This window comes from Triticum urartu, chromosome 2 (genome assembly GCF_003073215.2).
Source record: "Triticum urartu cultivar G1812 chromosome 2, Tu2.1, whole genome shotgun sequence".
Classification (NCBI taxonomy): domain Eukaryota; kingdom Viridiplantae; phylum Streptophyta; class Magnoliopsida; order Poales; family Poaceae; genus Triticum; species Triticum urartu.
In genome coordinates, this window is record NC_053023.1 from 86161160 (window position 1) to 86175739 (window position 14580).

Consider the following 14580-nt stretch of genomic DNA (forward strand, 5'->3'; position numbering starts at 1 on the left):
CTAGATATTGCTATGTGTATCTGTTAAATACTAAAGATGAGGCTCTACACTACTTTAAAATCTATAAGGCAGAAGTTGAAAATCAACTTGAAAAGAAAATTAAACGAGTTCGGTCAGATCGTGGTGGAGAGTACTTCTCGAGTGAGTTTGATTCCTTCTGTGCGGAACACGGCATTATTCATGAGAGGACGCCTCCCTATTCACCCCAGTCAAACGGGGTTGCCGAGCGGAAAAACCGTACTCTAACTGATTTGGTTAACGCCATGTTAGATACATCGGGTTTATCCAAGGCATGGTGGGGGGAGGCTATATTGACGGCATGTCATGTCCTGAATAAAGTTCCGACAAAGGATAATGAGATCACTCCCTATGAGAAATGGGCAAAGAGAAGGACGACACTATCGTACTTGCGCACTTGGGGCTGTTTGGCGAAAGTCAACGTGCCGATCCCCAAAAAGCGTAAGCTTGGACCCAAGACCGTGGACTGCATTAATTTGGGCTACGCTAAGAACAGCGTTGGCTATAGATTTCTAGTAGTGAAATCTGAGGTACCTGACCAGAAGGTCGGTACAATTATGGAGTCTAAGGATGCTACATTCTTTGAGGATATTTTTCCTATGAGAGATATGCAAAGCACTTCTAGACAGGAATCTGAGGAGACTCCTGAACTTGCCATCCCTATGAAATATTATGAACAAACACATGATGAAAATCCTGAGGAGGATGACGAGGAAACCCTTGGTAGGGGCAAGAGACAAAGGACTGCAAAGACCTTTGGTGATGATTTCTTCGTTTACCTCGTGGATGATACTCCCACTTCTATTTCAGAAGCGTATGCCTCTCCAGAAGCTGACTACTGGAAGGATGCGGTCCGTAGCGAGATGGATTCCATCATGGCTAACGGGACATGGGAGATCACTGACCGTCCCTATGGTTGCAAACCACTTGTATGTAAGTGGGTGTTCAAAAAGAAGCTTAGGCCCGATGGTACGATTGAAAAGTACAAGGCTAGGCTTGTGGCCAAGGGCTATGACCAGCAAGAAGAGGAAGATTTCTTTGATACTTATTCACCTGTGGCTAGACTGACCACCATTCGAGTAGTACTCTCGTTGGCGGCCTCACATGGTCTTCTCGTCCATCAGATGGATGTTAAGACGGCTTTTCTAAATGGAGACCTAAAGGAGGAAATCTACATGCAACAGCCTGATGGCTTTGTGATAGATGGTCAGGAAAGAAAGGTGTGTAGGTTGATAAAATCTTTATATGGCCTGAAACAAGCACCTAAGCAATGGCATGATAAGTTTAATACAACTCTGACATCTGTTGGTTTCGTTGTTAATGAGGCTGACAAATGTGTATACTATCGCCATGGTGGGGGCGAAGGAGTTATACTGTGCTTGTATGTTGATGACATACTGATATTCGGAACAAACCTCAAAGTCATTGAGGAGGTCAAATCGTTTCTATCTCAGAACTTTGAGATGAAAGACCTTGGTGTGGCTGATGTTATCTTGAACATCAAGCTACTAAGAGATAATGAGGGTGGGATCACACTTCTGCAATCCCATTACGTTGAGAAGGTGTTGAGTCGTTTTGGATATTCGGACTGCACACCATCTCAAACACCATATGATCCTAGCGTATTGATTCGAAAGTCCAAAGGCATGGCTAAAGATCAATTGAGATACTCTCAAATCATTGGTTCACTGATGTACCTAGCGAGCGCAACGAGGCCTGTCATCGCGTTTGCTGTGAGCAAACTGAGCCGGTTTGTTTTCAAACCGGGTGATGTACATTGGCATGCTGTTGAGAGAGTTATGCGCTATCTGAAAGGTACTATGAACTATGGACTTCACTATACCGGATACCCGTCGGTACTTGAAGGGTATAGTGATGCGAATTGGATCTCTGATGCTGATGAGATGAAGGCCACAACTGGGTATATGTTTACTCTTGGAGGTGGCGCTGTTTCCTGGAAGTCTTCCAAACAAACGATCTTAACGAGATCGACAATGGAAGCAGAATTAACGGCATTAGACACATCTGGTGTTGAAGCAAGATGGCTTCGAGATCTTTTGATGGACTTGCCATTGGTTGATAAACCAGTTCCGGCTATCCTTATGAACTGTGACAATCAGACTGTCATCACCAAGGTGAAGAGTTCAAAGGACAACATGAAGTCCACCAAACACATAAGAATGAGATTAAAAGCTGTCAGAAAATTAAGAAACTCCGGAGTGATAGCGTTGGACTATGTCCATACGGCTAAGAATCTGGCAGATCCCTTTACAAAAGGGCTACCACGTGTTGTGATAGATAATGCATCGAGGGAGATGGGTATGAGACCCACATGAGTTGCCATGGTGGTAACCCAACCTATGTGATCGGAGATCCCATGAACTAGGACCTGGGAAAACAAGCCAGTGGTGAACTGAGGAGAGTAACTATACTAACCCACTCCGTTGGAGATGCAATACTGTCGATACTGTATGGTAGGATGACTACGGTCTCAATGTGTTTCAAAGCTTATAAAAGCAAGATGCTATCCTACAGAGCGATCTTTGGAGGAACACACCTATATGAGCCCGACTGCTGGTTACAGTCTATGAGATTGGGGTGATCTCTAGTAAGCTCATGAATAGGCCAGGAGTGTGACTTATATGCTCCACCCGAGGGGTCAGCCTTCGGCAGCCTAGTACTAGTAAGACATGTAGTGAAACTTCTTTACGCCAAACTGACAATTCAAGGCATAGTCCATTGTTCAGTTGTGAAGTAGTGTAGCCATTTGTTCTAGGTGAAGTTCAACCTTAACAGGTCTTCACTGAAACACTGGTATATCGAAACAACAATTGGAACAGAGGACACAATGGGCCCTCGAGATCTGGTGGGGGATTGCTGAAATCTGAGATGGGCTCTAGGCCCATATTGCAATTTCTGAAAAATCTCTAAGGGCCCATGTGGGTTATATGGCACTAGGTGTAGTGGAAAGTTTAGTCCCACCCCGAAAGTGGAAGGAGAGTTGGAGTGGTTTATAAGGGTTTCTCTTCTACATGCTATTGGAGCTTGAGAAGAGAAGAGGCCCTCGCGCACTCCTCCGCCGCCCGCCTAGCCACGCCACGCCTCGTCACGACGCGTCGCGGGTTGCGGGATTGAGCCGAGCCGAGCTCACACCTACGCGCTTATTTTTGCCAGTCACTAACGGAGAGTTTTCTGACAGCTGGGCCACGATCTGAGACGTCGGATCATGGGCTGTCACGGACTCGGACGTGGGTCGAACCCACGTCTCTCCACGCGGCTGCGCCTATAAGTATGCGGTGTCTCCTAACCCTAGCCACCACGAACAGATCACATCTGCTCACGCGCACGCCCACCGTCGTTCCTTTGCTGCTGCTGCCGCCGGTGACTCCATCCCGTCCGCCGCGTACATGGTTGACGGGAGAGCAGGTCTCCGAAACCACGCACTTCTGGATCCTGTATGGGGTGAGGGGCGAATAGGTTTTTGGGCAGCGATTACGCGACTGCTCGCTTTCGATCGTCTACTTCCTCTACGTCCGCGTCGCCTTTATCATCACCATGTCCACCGATGCCGACCGTGCCGCCGCCGAGAAAGCTGAAGCCGACAAGAAGGCCGCCGAGGACGCCGCCGCTGCCACCAAAGCCGCGGCCTCTGCGTGGCCTACTGGAGGGTGTAACTCGTTTATCCCGCTCCTGATTATTTTCATATTAGCAGTAGTAGCAGTATGTGTAGATTTGTCTACTGTTTGCTTAGTACGTGCATGTTTAGATTAGAGTCAGTACGTCATCAACTTAATCAATGCCATGCTAGTGATTTACTCATGGATTAATTTAATCGAGAAATTGCCTATTTACTCAACGCTAATCATGCAAAGCTAGCGCTGCGCCCGCTGTCGAAATGAATGTGCATAGTAAAGATTCTAACCGACATAACCCCTGGTCCGTCCGCACCACATTTAGACTGTGCGAATGATTAAGTTTGTTCATACTAAATACGTTTTCGTATCAGCATATACTAATGCATAAGGTTAAGCTATTCACAACAAATACGAAACCCTTTAGTACCCTCAATTTCCGATCACTAGCTTATGCTTTCGTCGATGTGAAGTTATACCTTCGGAAATATTAATGGGCGAAGGTTCGTTTGGTGAGAGCTCCTTGCAAACGAATTTAAAGCAGTTGGATCATGATTGAAATGCATGACATTTAAAAAAAATACACTGCGTCTGGCAATTCTTTTCTTAACATGACAATTTCCTTCCTTTAGTGCATGGAAAGTCCCTCAAACATACACGGCAAAAAATTTAAACGTAGCATGGCAATTGAGGTGCTCGCTGATAGTTCTCCCCCAACGAACGATCACCAGATAAACACGTCCTATATCTTTTCCCCATTCAACTGTATAGATGGACTAGTTCAGCAAAGAGATCGATAAATTTGATCAGATGTACACTTCATAAATGATCTTCTTTACCCTAGTAACTGTACAAATATATTTCAATCAATTCTGCTTCTCCATTTCAATTTTGGTTCAAGGTTGAAGAACTTCAATCCAGATATCACCAAGTCTGCAGTGACCTTCTTCAGGTGCTCGTTCAGCATGTCCTCGTAAACAATAAAATTAGCCTCCGAAATAATATCCCTATCTCTCATAACAGAGAACACCTCTCTAGCTCTAGTTGAAGTTGCGTACTTGCAGAATCCATAGATGACAGCAGAGAAGATAAGTTCGTCTATTAAATAACCTAACTCAATCATCTCAACCACCACTTTCATGACCTTCTCCGGGTCTTTTGACCGGCAAGCTTCAATAACAGTTAAGGTGTACTTGAATTCCATTGGCCCATTCTCTACATTTCCAAGACAATCTGATACAAGTGAAACAGCTGCATTTATCTCTCCAATCTTGCATAGCCCTTTCACGAGCGAACGATAGGCTGAAAGACTTGGTATCCATTCAGCCTTCATCATGGAGTTGTAGCATGAGCAAGCCTCTTCAATATTTCCTTCATCCACAAAACATGGAATCATAAGACTATATGTACATGACTCTGGCTCGCAGTCATCTGAAGCTTTCATTTCCTCAAACAGTAATAATGCTTTCTTCCTCTCCTTGATCTTGAGCAGATTCTCAATAAGAATGTTATAAATGTTAACACTGAAATACCCTTTTTGTCTCAAAGTCTTAAACAATTCCAGAGTCTTCAATTCCCTACCATCCTTGCATGCAAAGAGCCTCAAGAAGTCCGCTAAAAATTCTACGGCAGGCAAGCTCAGCTCAACCAATTTGTCAACCAATCCAAAAAAGTTAACCATCTCACCCTTATCAGCATAGCAAACTAGTAACTGTGAAACAGTCTCAGAGCTTGGCACTAGCTCCTCCTGAAGGACAATCTGAAACATGTTATGTGCCTTATCCTCCCGACCTATACCACACAGACCGGCAATGAGTATGTTGTATGTTTTGAGGTCAGCGCAGTAGCCAGCATCCACCATCTCCTTCAAAATCCTACAGCCATCCCCAACCCTCCCAGCAGCAACATAGGCATCGACGAGTGATGCATACACGATCCTGTCAACCAACAACCCCTTTTTCCTCATCCCCTCAAACAATTTAGCTGCTTTCTCTACAATCCCAGCGTTGCATAGCCCCTCAACCATTGTAGCATATGCCACTGTGTCTGGCTCCACACCATCTCTCCCCATCTCCTCCCACACTCTGATGCAAGCCTCCATGTGCCCCCTGCGCACCATCGTCTTGACCAGAGCGGTGTACACAAACACGTCCGGCCGGCACACCTCATCACGCATCCTCCCAATCATCTCTAGGATCCTCTCCGCCATCCCTTCCTGGCCCAGCGCACGCACGATGATTGCAAATGTGACCGGCATAGGCCTGATGCCACTTTCTGCCATTTCATCGAACAGCTTGAGCGCATCCTCAACATGGCCTGCCGCAGTCAAAGCGCCGAGGACACGGTTGCAGACGTGGACCTGCGGCTGAACAGAGAACTCATGTCGAAACCGGCGGAGCGTGTAGAGCGCACGGAGGGGGCGGCGTGCAGCGGTGTGAAGCCGGACGAGGAGTGTGAGCTGAGGGTGAGAGACGGGCTTGCCGTGGGAGCGAATGAGGTCGGGAAGCTGATCGGCGGCAGCAGGGAGGCCTGCAGCGGAGAGGAGGGAGGCGAGAGCGTGGAACGCAGGGAAGCAGTGTCGGAAGCCCTTCTGGCGGCCGGCCCAGTGGAAGAAGGGGAGGGCGAGCGGGGGAGGTGGTGGCGGGTGCGCGCTGAGGACCTCAGCCACGAGGGTGGGTGGTACGCGGCGGAGCTTGGACAGGTCGGCGACGACGGGAGGGCCCCAGCGCCGGTGTCGGCGGAGGGCGTCGAGTAAGAATCGCGCGAGCGGAGAGATTTGGAATTATGTGTCCTGCAACTATATTCAAATTACTTGGAATTGTTAAAATTCAGAATACCTTATTATGGAATTATACATGTATTTATACATGGAATTGTTTTACATGTTTAGCATTGAATTGTTACTTGCTGGAACGTACTTAAGTTTTATATACTTAAGGAAGCTGGTCGATTATTGGTGGAATACAATATACTATTTATATTGAAAAGACTATCCGGATACATCGATGATTGAAAGGAGCTAGATTATATAATTAGATTACAGCCCTAATGTTGATCTACATAATTAGAGGAATTTACACTCTATTATGGCGCGTTGCTCACAAGCGCGTGCTCCGGGGACGAAACGGGTAGAATCCATTAAACAGACAAATATGATCGTGGTTGATAATTTGATCTGGACTCTATCCGGAAAACTAGTGGAAAAGACTAAGAATCTTATATCTGTATATGAGGTGGACTCTTTGGAAAGACAGTATGAGAAGGTCCCTACCCCCTAACCTCACATATGTGAATTATAAACGGCATCACGGATAAACGCAGAGGAATAAAGATAGACTGTAAACCTTAAATTTTCTTATATTGGTATCAGAGCCATGTTCGACCGCCCGTCCCTGGAGCTCAGAATCCGCTGCGTACTTTGCCGCATGTTAGCCGCCGCTCGGATCCTAGTCCGCTGGACAACTCCCTCGTCGTCGTTTTGTCGCCACTCGTGATTGAATCCGCTGCCAACTCTGCTGGCCGGTGTGATCGACATGTTTTTTCAATCAGGTAACTGCGGCGCGTCAGCGATCGATTTCTCAATCGCAACAGTCACGCGCGAAGGCAGCGCCGAAGCAGATCAAGGCACTTATAGTCTGGTGCAGATTTGGCCCACGTCCATGGCGTTATTTTTCCCACCGATCAAATCAAAGGAAACAAGTTCCAAGGCGTCTAGCAGATCAGTTTTGCTGGGAAGGAGACAAGCTGCAGGAAAGCCAGAATCGCTGCTGAAAATCGTTGATCGAGGAGATATACTAGTCCTAGCTGACTCGGTTAGACGGAATCAAATGAGTAGTACTACTACTTTGGCTTAGCACGTGGACCGAGGAAATCAAAGAGCAAGCTAATTCACGCCATGGTTGGAAGATCCAGGAAGCTTGGAAAGCAAAGCTCGCACATAATCTTCACACGCACGTGGATCGGGGATGATTTTTTTTTTTTAGATTCTTGCGGCAGTTCTCAGGGAAGGCGCAGGAAATTGATTCACGTAACTGAAGTTTATCATTGTCGTCTTTCCTTGCCAAGTCTACATATCGCTAACACTTTTCTTCCAATGGCATTTAACAATTTATTCCCTATAAGTTTGTACCCATAATCAAATGGATCAAATATCACGGTTTGGAATGTCATGAAGTTTTTTTTTTAAAAAAACAAGCCGGAAAATGTTGAATTAAAACGTCATTGCTGACAAAAGGAAATATATGCCAACACTGGGCATATGTATACCAAATGGCTCATCTATTCTGAATCATTACATTAATCTTTGGTTATTCAATTAATGAGTAAACGGATTGCATGGAAATTATGTGCAATCTGGAATATTTTTTTATTGAAATATTTCTCATAAACTGCTCAATAATATTTATGATATTCTGTCCTCATTGAAGAATGAAAGTGTTTCTTATTCATGAGCATCTCAGCGCACTCTGTGTATGGGTAGCAGAGGAAACATATTACTCGTTGTATTTTATTTATTCTAAACTCTAAGCCGGATTGATCAAAACTACTCCATTTGATATTTGTAATTTGGGAAACTAAATGGAGGAAGATATTAACTTTTCAAGGGAAGGATCCGGTCAAACATAGTTGACTGCACTTTGGAAAGGAAATTTTAATATTTATCATTGGAATTGGCAAAAAGGAAGTGGATGAAAATTATTGTAATTATAACTTTGCATAAAAGGAATTCATGAAAGTGTATATTATGAAGCATCACTTATTTATGGAGAAAGATGGGAACCACTCTGTGGAAAAGGAGGTTTGCTCACTTAACAAAACTTTATTGGCATGCAATAATTTCAAAGGAAAAATGATGTACTTTGGAATGGAAATTGTGCCATCAAACTCCCTTGTGGAGGAAAACTATTATTGCTATAGGGCACGTTGTGCAAATTCAATGGGAATGGATTTGATTTATAATTGTATTTTGGAATATGTTGACTATGCCATACTATTTGGAAAAGGAAGAGAGGAAATATTTCTCAATGGTTAAATTATTGCATTATGGATTTTAACACTATGGCCAGTCTGTCTTCGTGGTCCATTGGAATTTGGAAACCCAAATTGTTATTTGAGGGAAGATAACTCCATATGGAGGAATATCGACAATGGGAACACATGCTTGGAATCTTATTATCTACATCATCAACGACTTGGTCACATATCTTGGAACTGGATCAAGAGGCCTATTGATTCTGGAATATTAAACTTTAGTGGGAGGACTATGGTACATGTGAAGCATATATGATTTTTTTAATACACCTTGTTTATTAAGGTGGAAGGAGATGAAAGGGCTTCACATCATTTCTTTTTTATATACTTATGGTATTTCTTTTGACATCCCCACTAGAGGTCAGATTATATATTTCATCTCACTCTTCGATGATTACACTTTTATATGGTTATGCTTATCTTTATTATACAAGTCGAAAGGTTTTATTGTGCTGGTCACATGATATACTGAAGTGGAAAATCAGTTGATTAAATAATATCATAGTTTTAACAACTGATTGGTGGGGGAAGTACACTTCAGGAATATATGGTTTGTATGTAGAGAGCATGGAACTACTCACCATTATAATATACCATACACTCCACAATTGAATGGAGGAATTGAATGTCTTGTATACTCTCTTGTTTCCTTGGAAAGAGCATTGCATACTGTCATTTGTTGATATCATTCTCCATCTAGTACAGTCACTTGACTGGAAGGAAATCTTCTATTTTGGCGGTGTTTCCTTAGTTATCTGGAAAAGGAATACTGGTGGAAAGTAGGAACACAATCATTTTTATGATCAAGGGTGGAATTATTGACAATCATACTAGGAACACGATCATTTTTATGATCAAGGGTGGAATTATTGACAATCATACTATAGTATAACCTTGACGACAAAGGAAACTACAAGTGAAACTCCCGACACTAACATGCTTAGGATAAGTGGGAGGAATTAACTTGGAATGTCATCTCTTGGCAATTGTTATGTGTTTTGGGGGGAAGTCACTCTAAATTTTAGAGGAATCACTAAATTCTCTTAAGAATGTTTGTTCATCAATGTCAACTATGGGTGGAAGAATTGCGGGAAGGAATAAACTCAAATGAGGAAGAGCATAGTTTTGGAACTTAATATCATAGCAAATGACCGCAAGCCTATTGTCTGGAAGTGATTTTTTTAAGGATATTTGGCTCACTGGAATATTATAATGTCACTCTTATTATTCAATTATTCACACAAAGGGAAATATACCTTGTGGAAACTCTCTCTCTTGGAATTTTGGGAAAGAGGAACTAAAGACATGGTTTGCTAATTGAGTATATTAATGTATGGTCTTATAACAAGCTTCACATCAATGGAATAGCAGGTCATATGGTTTTCTAAATGAAGCAAGGCCGTCATCTACAAACATAAGTGTAAAGTATTTTGCAATATTATTGTATATGTTAATATTGTTTTGTTGTTTGTAATGATAAAATTACATTGATGGAAGTGAAAGCTTGGTCATCTTTTAACTTTCATATGAAAGGAACATTTGAAACATCCTATGTTTTATGAGAGGAAATACATAGAAAATATTTTGAAGTGTTTCTCTATGGAAAATTGCAAATCTGTTAAAACACCTTTGATAAAGGGAATCATACTCAGTGAGGAATTATATTTGAACTCCTGAGGAAAATAGAATAATAAATGGTACTGGAATTCGTATGTATCTTCATTATATTATCATACCTTAGCTACCGGAATTTATGCTGCATTCAAGCAGTGGAATGAAACACGAGCATCTAAGGGAATCTCACACATCCTATAAGATCGTGGAAAGTGCATCACAACCTGTCACTTATTCTGAAATTTATATTAAAGATAAACACATTGAGGAAGCTATTACTCTATCTACAAGATGAGAAATAAGTCCAGGTACGCATATTCAATTTTTTTTGTAGTACTATGGTGCAGGTTCACTGACTGAAGTCAGGAATTTCTTTCAAAACATGGTTAATTATGGAACTTCATTTACTGATTGGATTTGATATTCATGTGGTTTTGAAATTTTATTCAACATGGTTATATTATACTTGGCTCGATGTGGAATTAATCATATTATTATATATGTGATGGAAAATAGTTGATGCGGAATTTCACTTGAGGAAACAAAATACTCAAGGTGACTACAAAGGTGGAATTATACTCGAGGAAATAATACTCGAGGCACCGAGGACAGCTATGCTGGAATAATAAGGCGGAAACTAAAGGTCTCTAGTGATATTAAGTGTCACAGCAAGGAAACATATTGAAGGGAAGTATCACCGTATAAATATATTTGTGGGTTTTCAACGTAGTGTTAATGTGATTGTTGATCCATTGACCAAGCATCTTAGTCGGGAGGTATTTGGCAAGTATGTTAAGGCTATGGGTTTACGAATATATGAATGATCATTTTGGACAAGTGGGAGATGTTGGAATTATGTGTCCTGCAACTATATTCAAATTACTTGGAATTGTTAAAATTCAGAATACCTCATTATGGAATTATACATGTATTTATACATGGAATTGTTTTACATGTTTAGCATTGAATTGTTACTTGCTGGAACGTACTTAAGTTTTATATACTTAAGGAAGCTGGTCGATTATCGGTGGAATACAATATACTATTTATATTGGAAAGACTACCCGGGTACACCGATGATTGGAAGGAGCTAGATTGTATAATTAGATTACAACCCTAATGTTGATCTACATAATTAGAGGAATTTACACTCTATTATGGCGCGTTGCTCACAAGCGCGTGCTCCGGGGACGAAACGGGTAGAATCCGTTAAACAGACAAATATGATCGTGGTTGATAATTTGATCTGGACTCTATCCCGGAAACTAGTGGAAAAGACTAGGAATCTTATATCTGTATATGAGGTGGACTCTTGGAAACACAATATAAGAAGGTCCCTACCCCCTAGCCTCACATATGCGAATTGTGAGCGGCACCACAGATAAGCGCAGAGGAATAGGGGTAGACCGTAAACCCTAAATTTTCTTACAGGAGAGACGGCGGGAAGAGGCAGATGTGGAATGCGACGGAGTCGGCGACGAGCGAGGGGAGTGAGATGGGGAGGAGGGGTCCCAGTCAGGGAGGTGGAAAGGGGCGGTGGTTGCGGCGGGCCAAGGGGAGGGGGAGGAGCGGGATCCAGGAGAGGTGGCGCGGAGGTGGGTGATGAGACCGCCATGGACAGTGGGGCGGTACGGGGACGCGCGGCGGTGGCCATGGTAGATCGTGTGCCTGCGGTGGCGGTCAGCCGGACCGGGAGGGGATAACAGAGAGGTCATTGTGCGGTGGCACGCCGCCGCAGCGCCGTCACGAGGAGCGTGAGCAGAGGAAGCCGGAGTAGGGGGGCGGGACTGGATCTGTCTCTCACTGTCCTCTTCTTCGTCAAGAGTACCCTCCGTCCGGGAAAAGTTGTCCCCACCAACATTTTATGAAAACCCCCTTCCCTTTCCTCCAACAAGCCAGGCAACCCATCGCGCCTGCTCCATCGCCTAGCCACGCGCCGGCCGGCTGCTCCGACACCTCGCCGCCAGCTTCGTCGCCTTGCCACCTGCTCCGTCACCTTGCCACGTGCCGGCCGCCTTCTCCCCCTCGTCTCGCCGCTTCTCTTCGTCCGCACTAGAAGATCAAGAGGGAAGGGATCCCCTTTTCTGCAAAGCCCGGTACTTGCCGGCTCCGGCGGCGGCGCTCATGTCTTGGAGGCAGGTCCCCGAGCTCCTTGTCCTCGAGATGTTGCGTAAGTCAACGGCTGTTGCTCCTCCTCCAAGTTCTCGAGCTCCTCGCCCTCTTCGCTCCACCGGCGCCGCCGCCACCGCCACTTCTGCTTCTGCTGCCCGCTCGCCCACGGAAGCGCAGGTCCTCTGCTTCTGGGGCTTCTTCTGCTTCTGCTTCTAGCTGCTGTTTTCAGTCTGGTGAGCTGATTTCGTTCTTCTCCTCTTGGTTTCTGCAGCAATTGGAGGTGGACTTGGTGCAGAGGAATGGATGCTGCTTCCGTTGATCTCAGGTGAGCTTCAGATGCTGCTTCCATTGAACATATAGCATGCTTGACTGTATAACTGTAAAGAATTTTGGAGTATATTTTGTGTGCTGAGCATTTTGTATTCTGTTGCAATAAGATCAAAGTGTACAGTACTGAGCATTTTGTGTTCTGTTCTGTTGAATGTGCAACTACTCTGAACATATAGTACTGAGCATTTTGTGTACCTAGGATGATCTGCATTACATTTCCTAAAATATCTCTATCCACTCAAACCAAAAGGAGTACTATCAGTTCTAATTGGGTCTACTAACTATGAAATCCTTCAGAAACTGTAACACTAATTCATAGAGGGCGTGGATAAGGATATGCATCTGTAGCTCATAGAGGCCCCCGCGTCGAGAGGCCCGCGTTGGCTGAAATTGAACCGGTCGAGAGGCCCCCACGTCGCCCCCCGCTCGGGCGACTCGGGTGGCTCCCCAACCCTAGCCGCCGCCGTGGCCTAGCCCATCTTCCTCCCTTCCTCCCGCCGCCACCGGAGGACGCCGCCGGCTTGCGCCCGGAGGTTGATGGCGGTGGCGGGGGCTCTTCCTCCCTCCCGCGTCTCAGGGGTGGCGGGGCCCCAACATGCGTGGAGGTGCGACCGATCTAGAAGCGACGGCGTTGGCTTCGACGGCGGCGGTGGTCGGCCCTGCCTCGGGCCATAGGCGGCTGCTGCGGCGGCTAGCCTGGATCGGGCGGCGGCGCGATGCGGTCTTCGGCGGCATGTCATCTGGCTTTAGATCGGCGGCGGCGTCGAGAGCCTGGTGGACTGCTTGGTAGCACCCATGGCAGATCTGTTCTGGCCGGTGTAGCCAGTGGTGGTGGTCATCTTCTTCATCGGTGGTGGCCGGCCAGAGGCTTGGTGATCGGATCTCGAGATCCATCATCTAGTCCCGGCTGCGAGTTGAGGAGACATGGTTGCCGGTGAAAACCGAGCCGACGGCAGGCGATGGCGGCGTTCTACGTCATTACCTTGATGAAGGCATCGTCGTGTAACTACTGTCGACCCACTCATGCTGCTCCGGGGGAAACCCTAGGATCTGGTGTTCCAGATCGGACGATGGCGGCACTACAATGTCGTTTCTCTCTTGGGGCATCATTTGTGGAGCAGCGTTGGAAGTCAGAGGCAGGAGGTGGAGCGGCTTCATCTTGCATGGAGCTTCGGTGGAGATGTCAAGTCATGCCTGACCGACAGGTGCTACGCTTTGTCATGCCTGGTCGGCAGGTGCTACGCACGACAGATCTTCCAAAGACTTCAAGCTGTGTCGGCTGGTGGTACTTGGCAGCATGGCGCTGAGGTGTATCAGTGGCGACCGCGACGTGCTCAACTGTTTGTGCGTAGGGAGGTGGTGCCGTTGGGTGCCGTGGTGGCGTCGACGATAGCTAGACCGAGCAAGGTTGATGCATCAATACAGTTCTGAAGATGGAGCGGTGGCAGTTGGCGGCGGCGGCCTCTGAGAGCACGCCGGACCAGTGTGTGCCCCAAACCCGGCAAGTGGCTAGGTTGGGGTCTCAGGTCTTAGATGTTAGGCTTGGCTGCGATGTCTGTTTGGTATTAGGCCCAGGCTATTTTCTCCCCTTCATCAATTGGATAGGTGTAGCGACAGTTTGTTGCTTAGACGGCGGCTTTAGTCTTACTGTTGTATGACTTTGTAAGGTCTTGTGAGAATATTTAATAAAGTGGCCATATGCATCGCCCAGATGCAGAGGCCGGGGGTCATCCTCCTTTTTTTTTAAAGCTCATAGAATATGTCTATGCCAGGGATGAAATTACACTAGGTACGTTCAATCAAAATCAATCCATTGGTTGGCTTAGAGCATCTCCAGCCGCGC

At 45.5% G+C, this 14580-nt stretch overlaps 1 protein-coding gene across 1 annotated transcript; it reads right to left on the reverse strand.

Annotated features, from left to right (window-relative positions):
- Positions 1-4279: 4279 nt before the first annotated feature.
- Positions 4280-12010, reverse strand: LOC125541137 (pentatricopeptide repeat-containing protein At4g20740-like). Its single transcript, XM_048704611.1, has 2 exons — positions 11731-12010; positions 4280-6425 (listed from the first exon to the last, which is right to left on the reverse strand). Exons 1-2 carry the CDS (start codon positions 12008-12010, stop codon positions 4513-4515), a joined length of 2193 nt encoding a protein of 730 aa, XP_048560568.1. The 3' UTR covers positions 4280-4512.
- Between the last annotated feature and the right edge of the window lie 2570 nt (positions 12011-14580).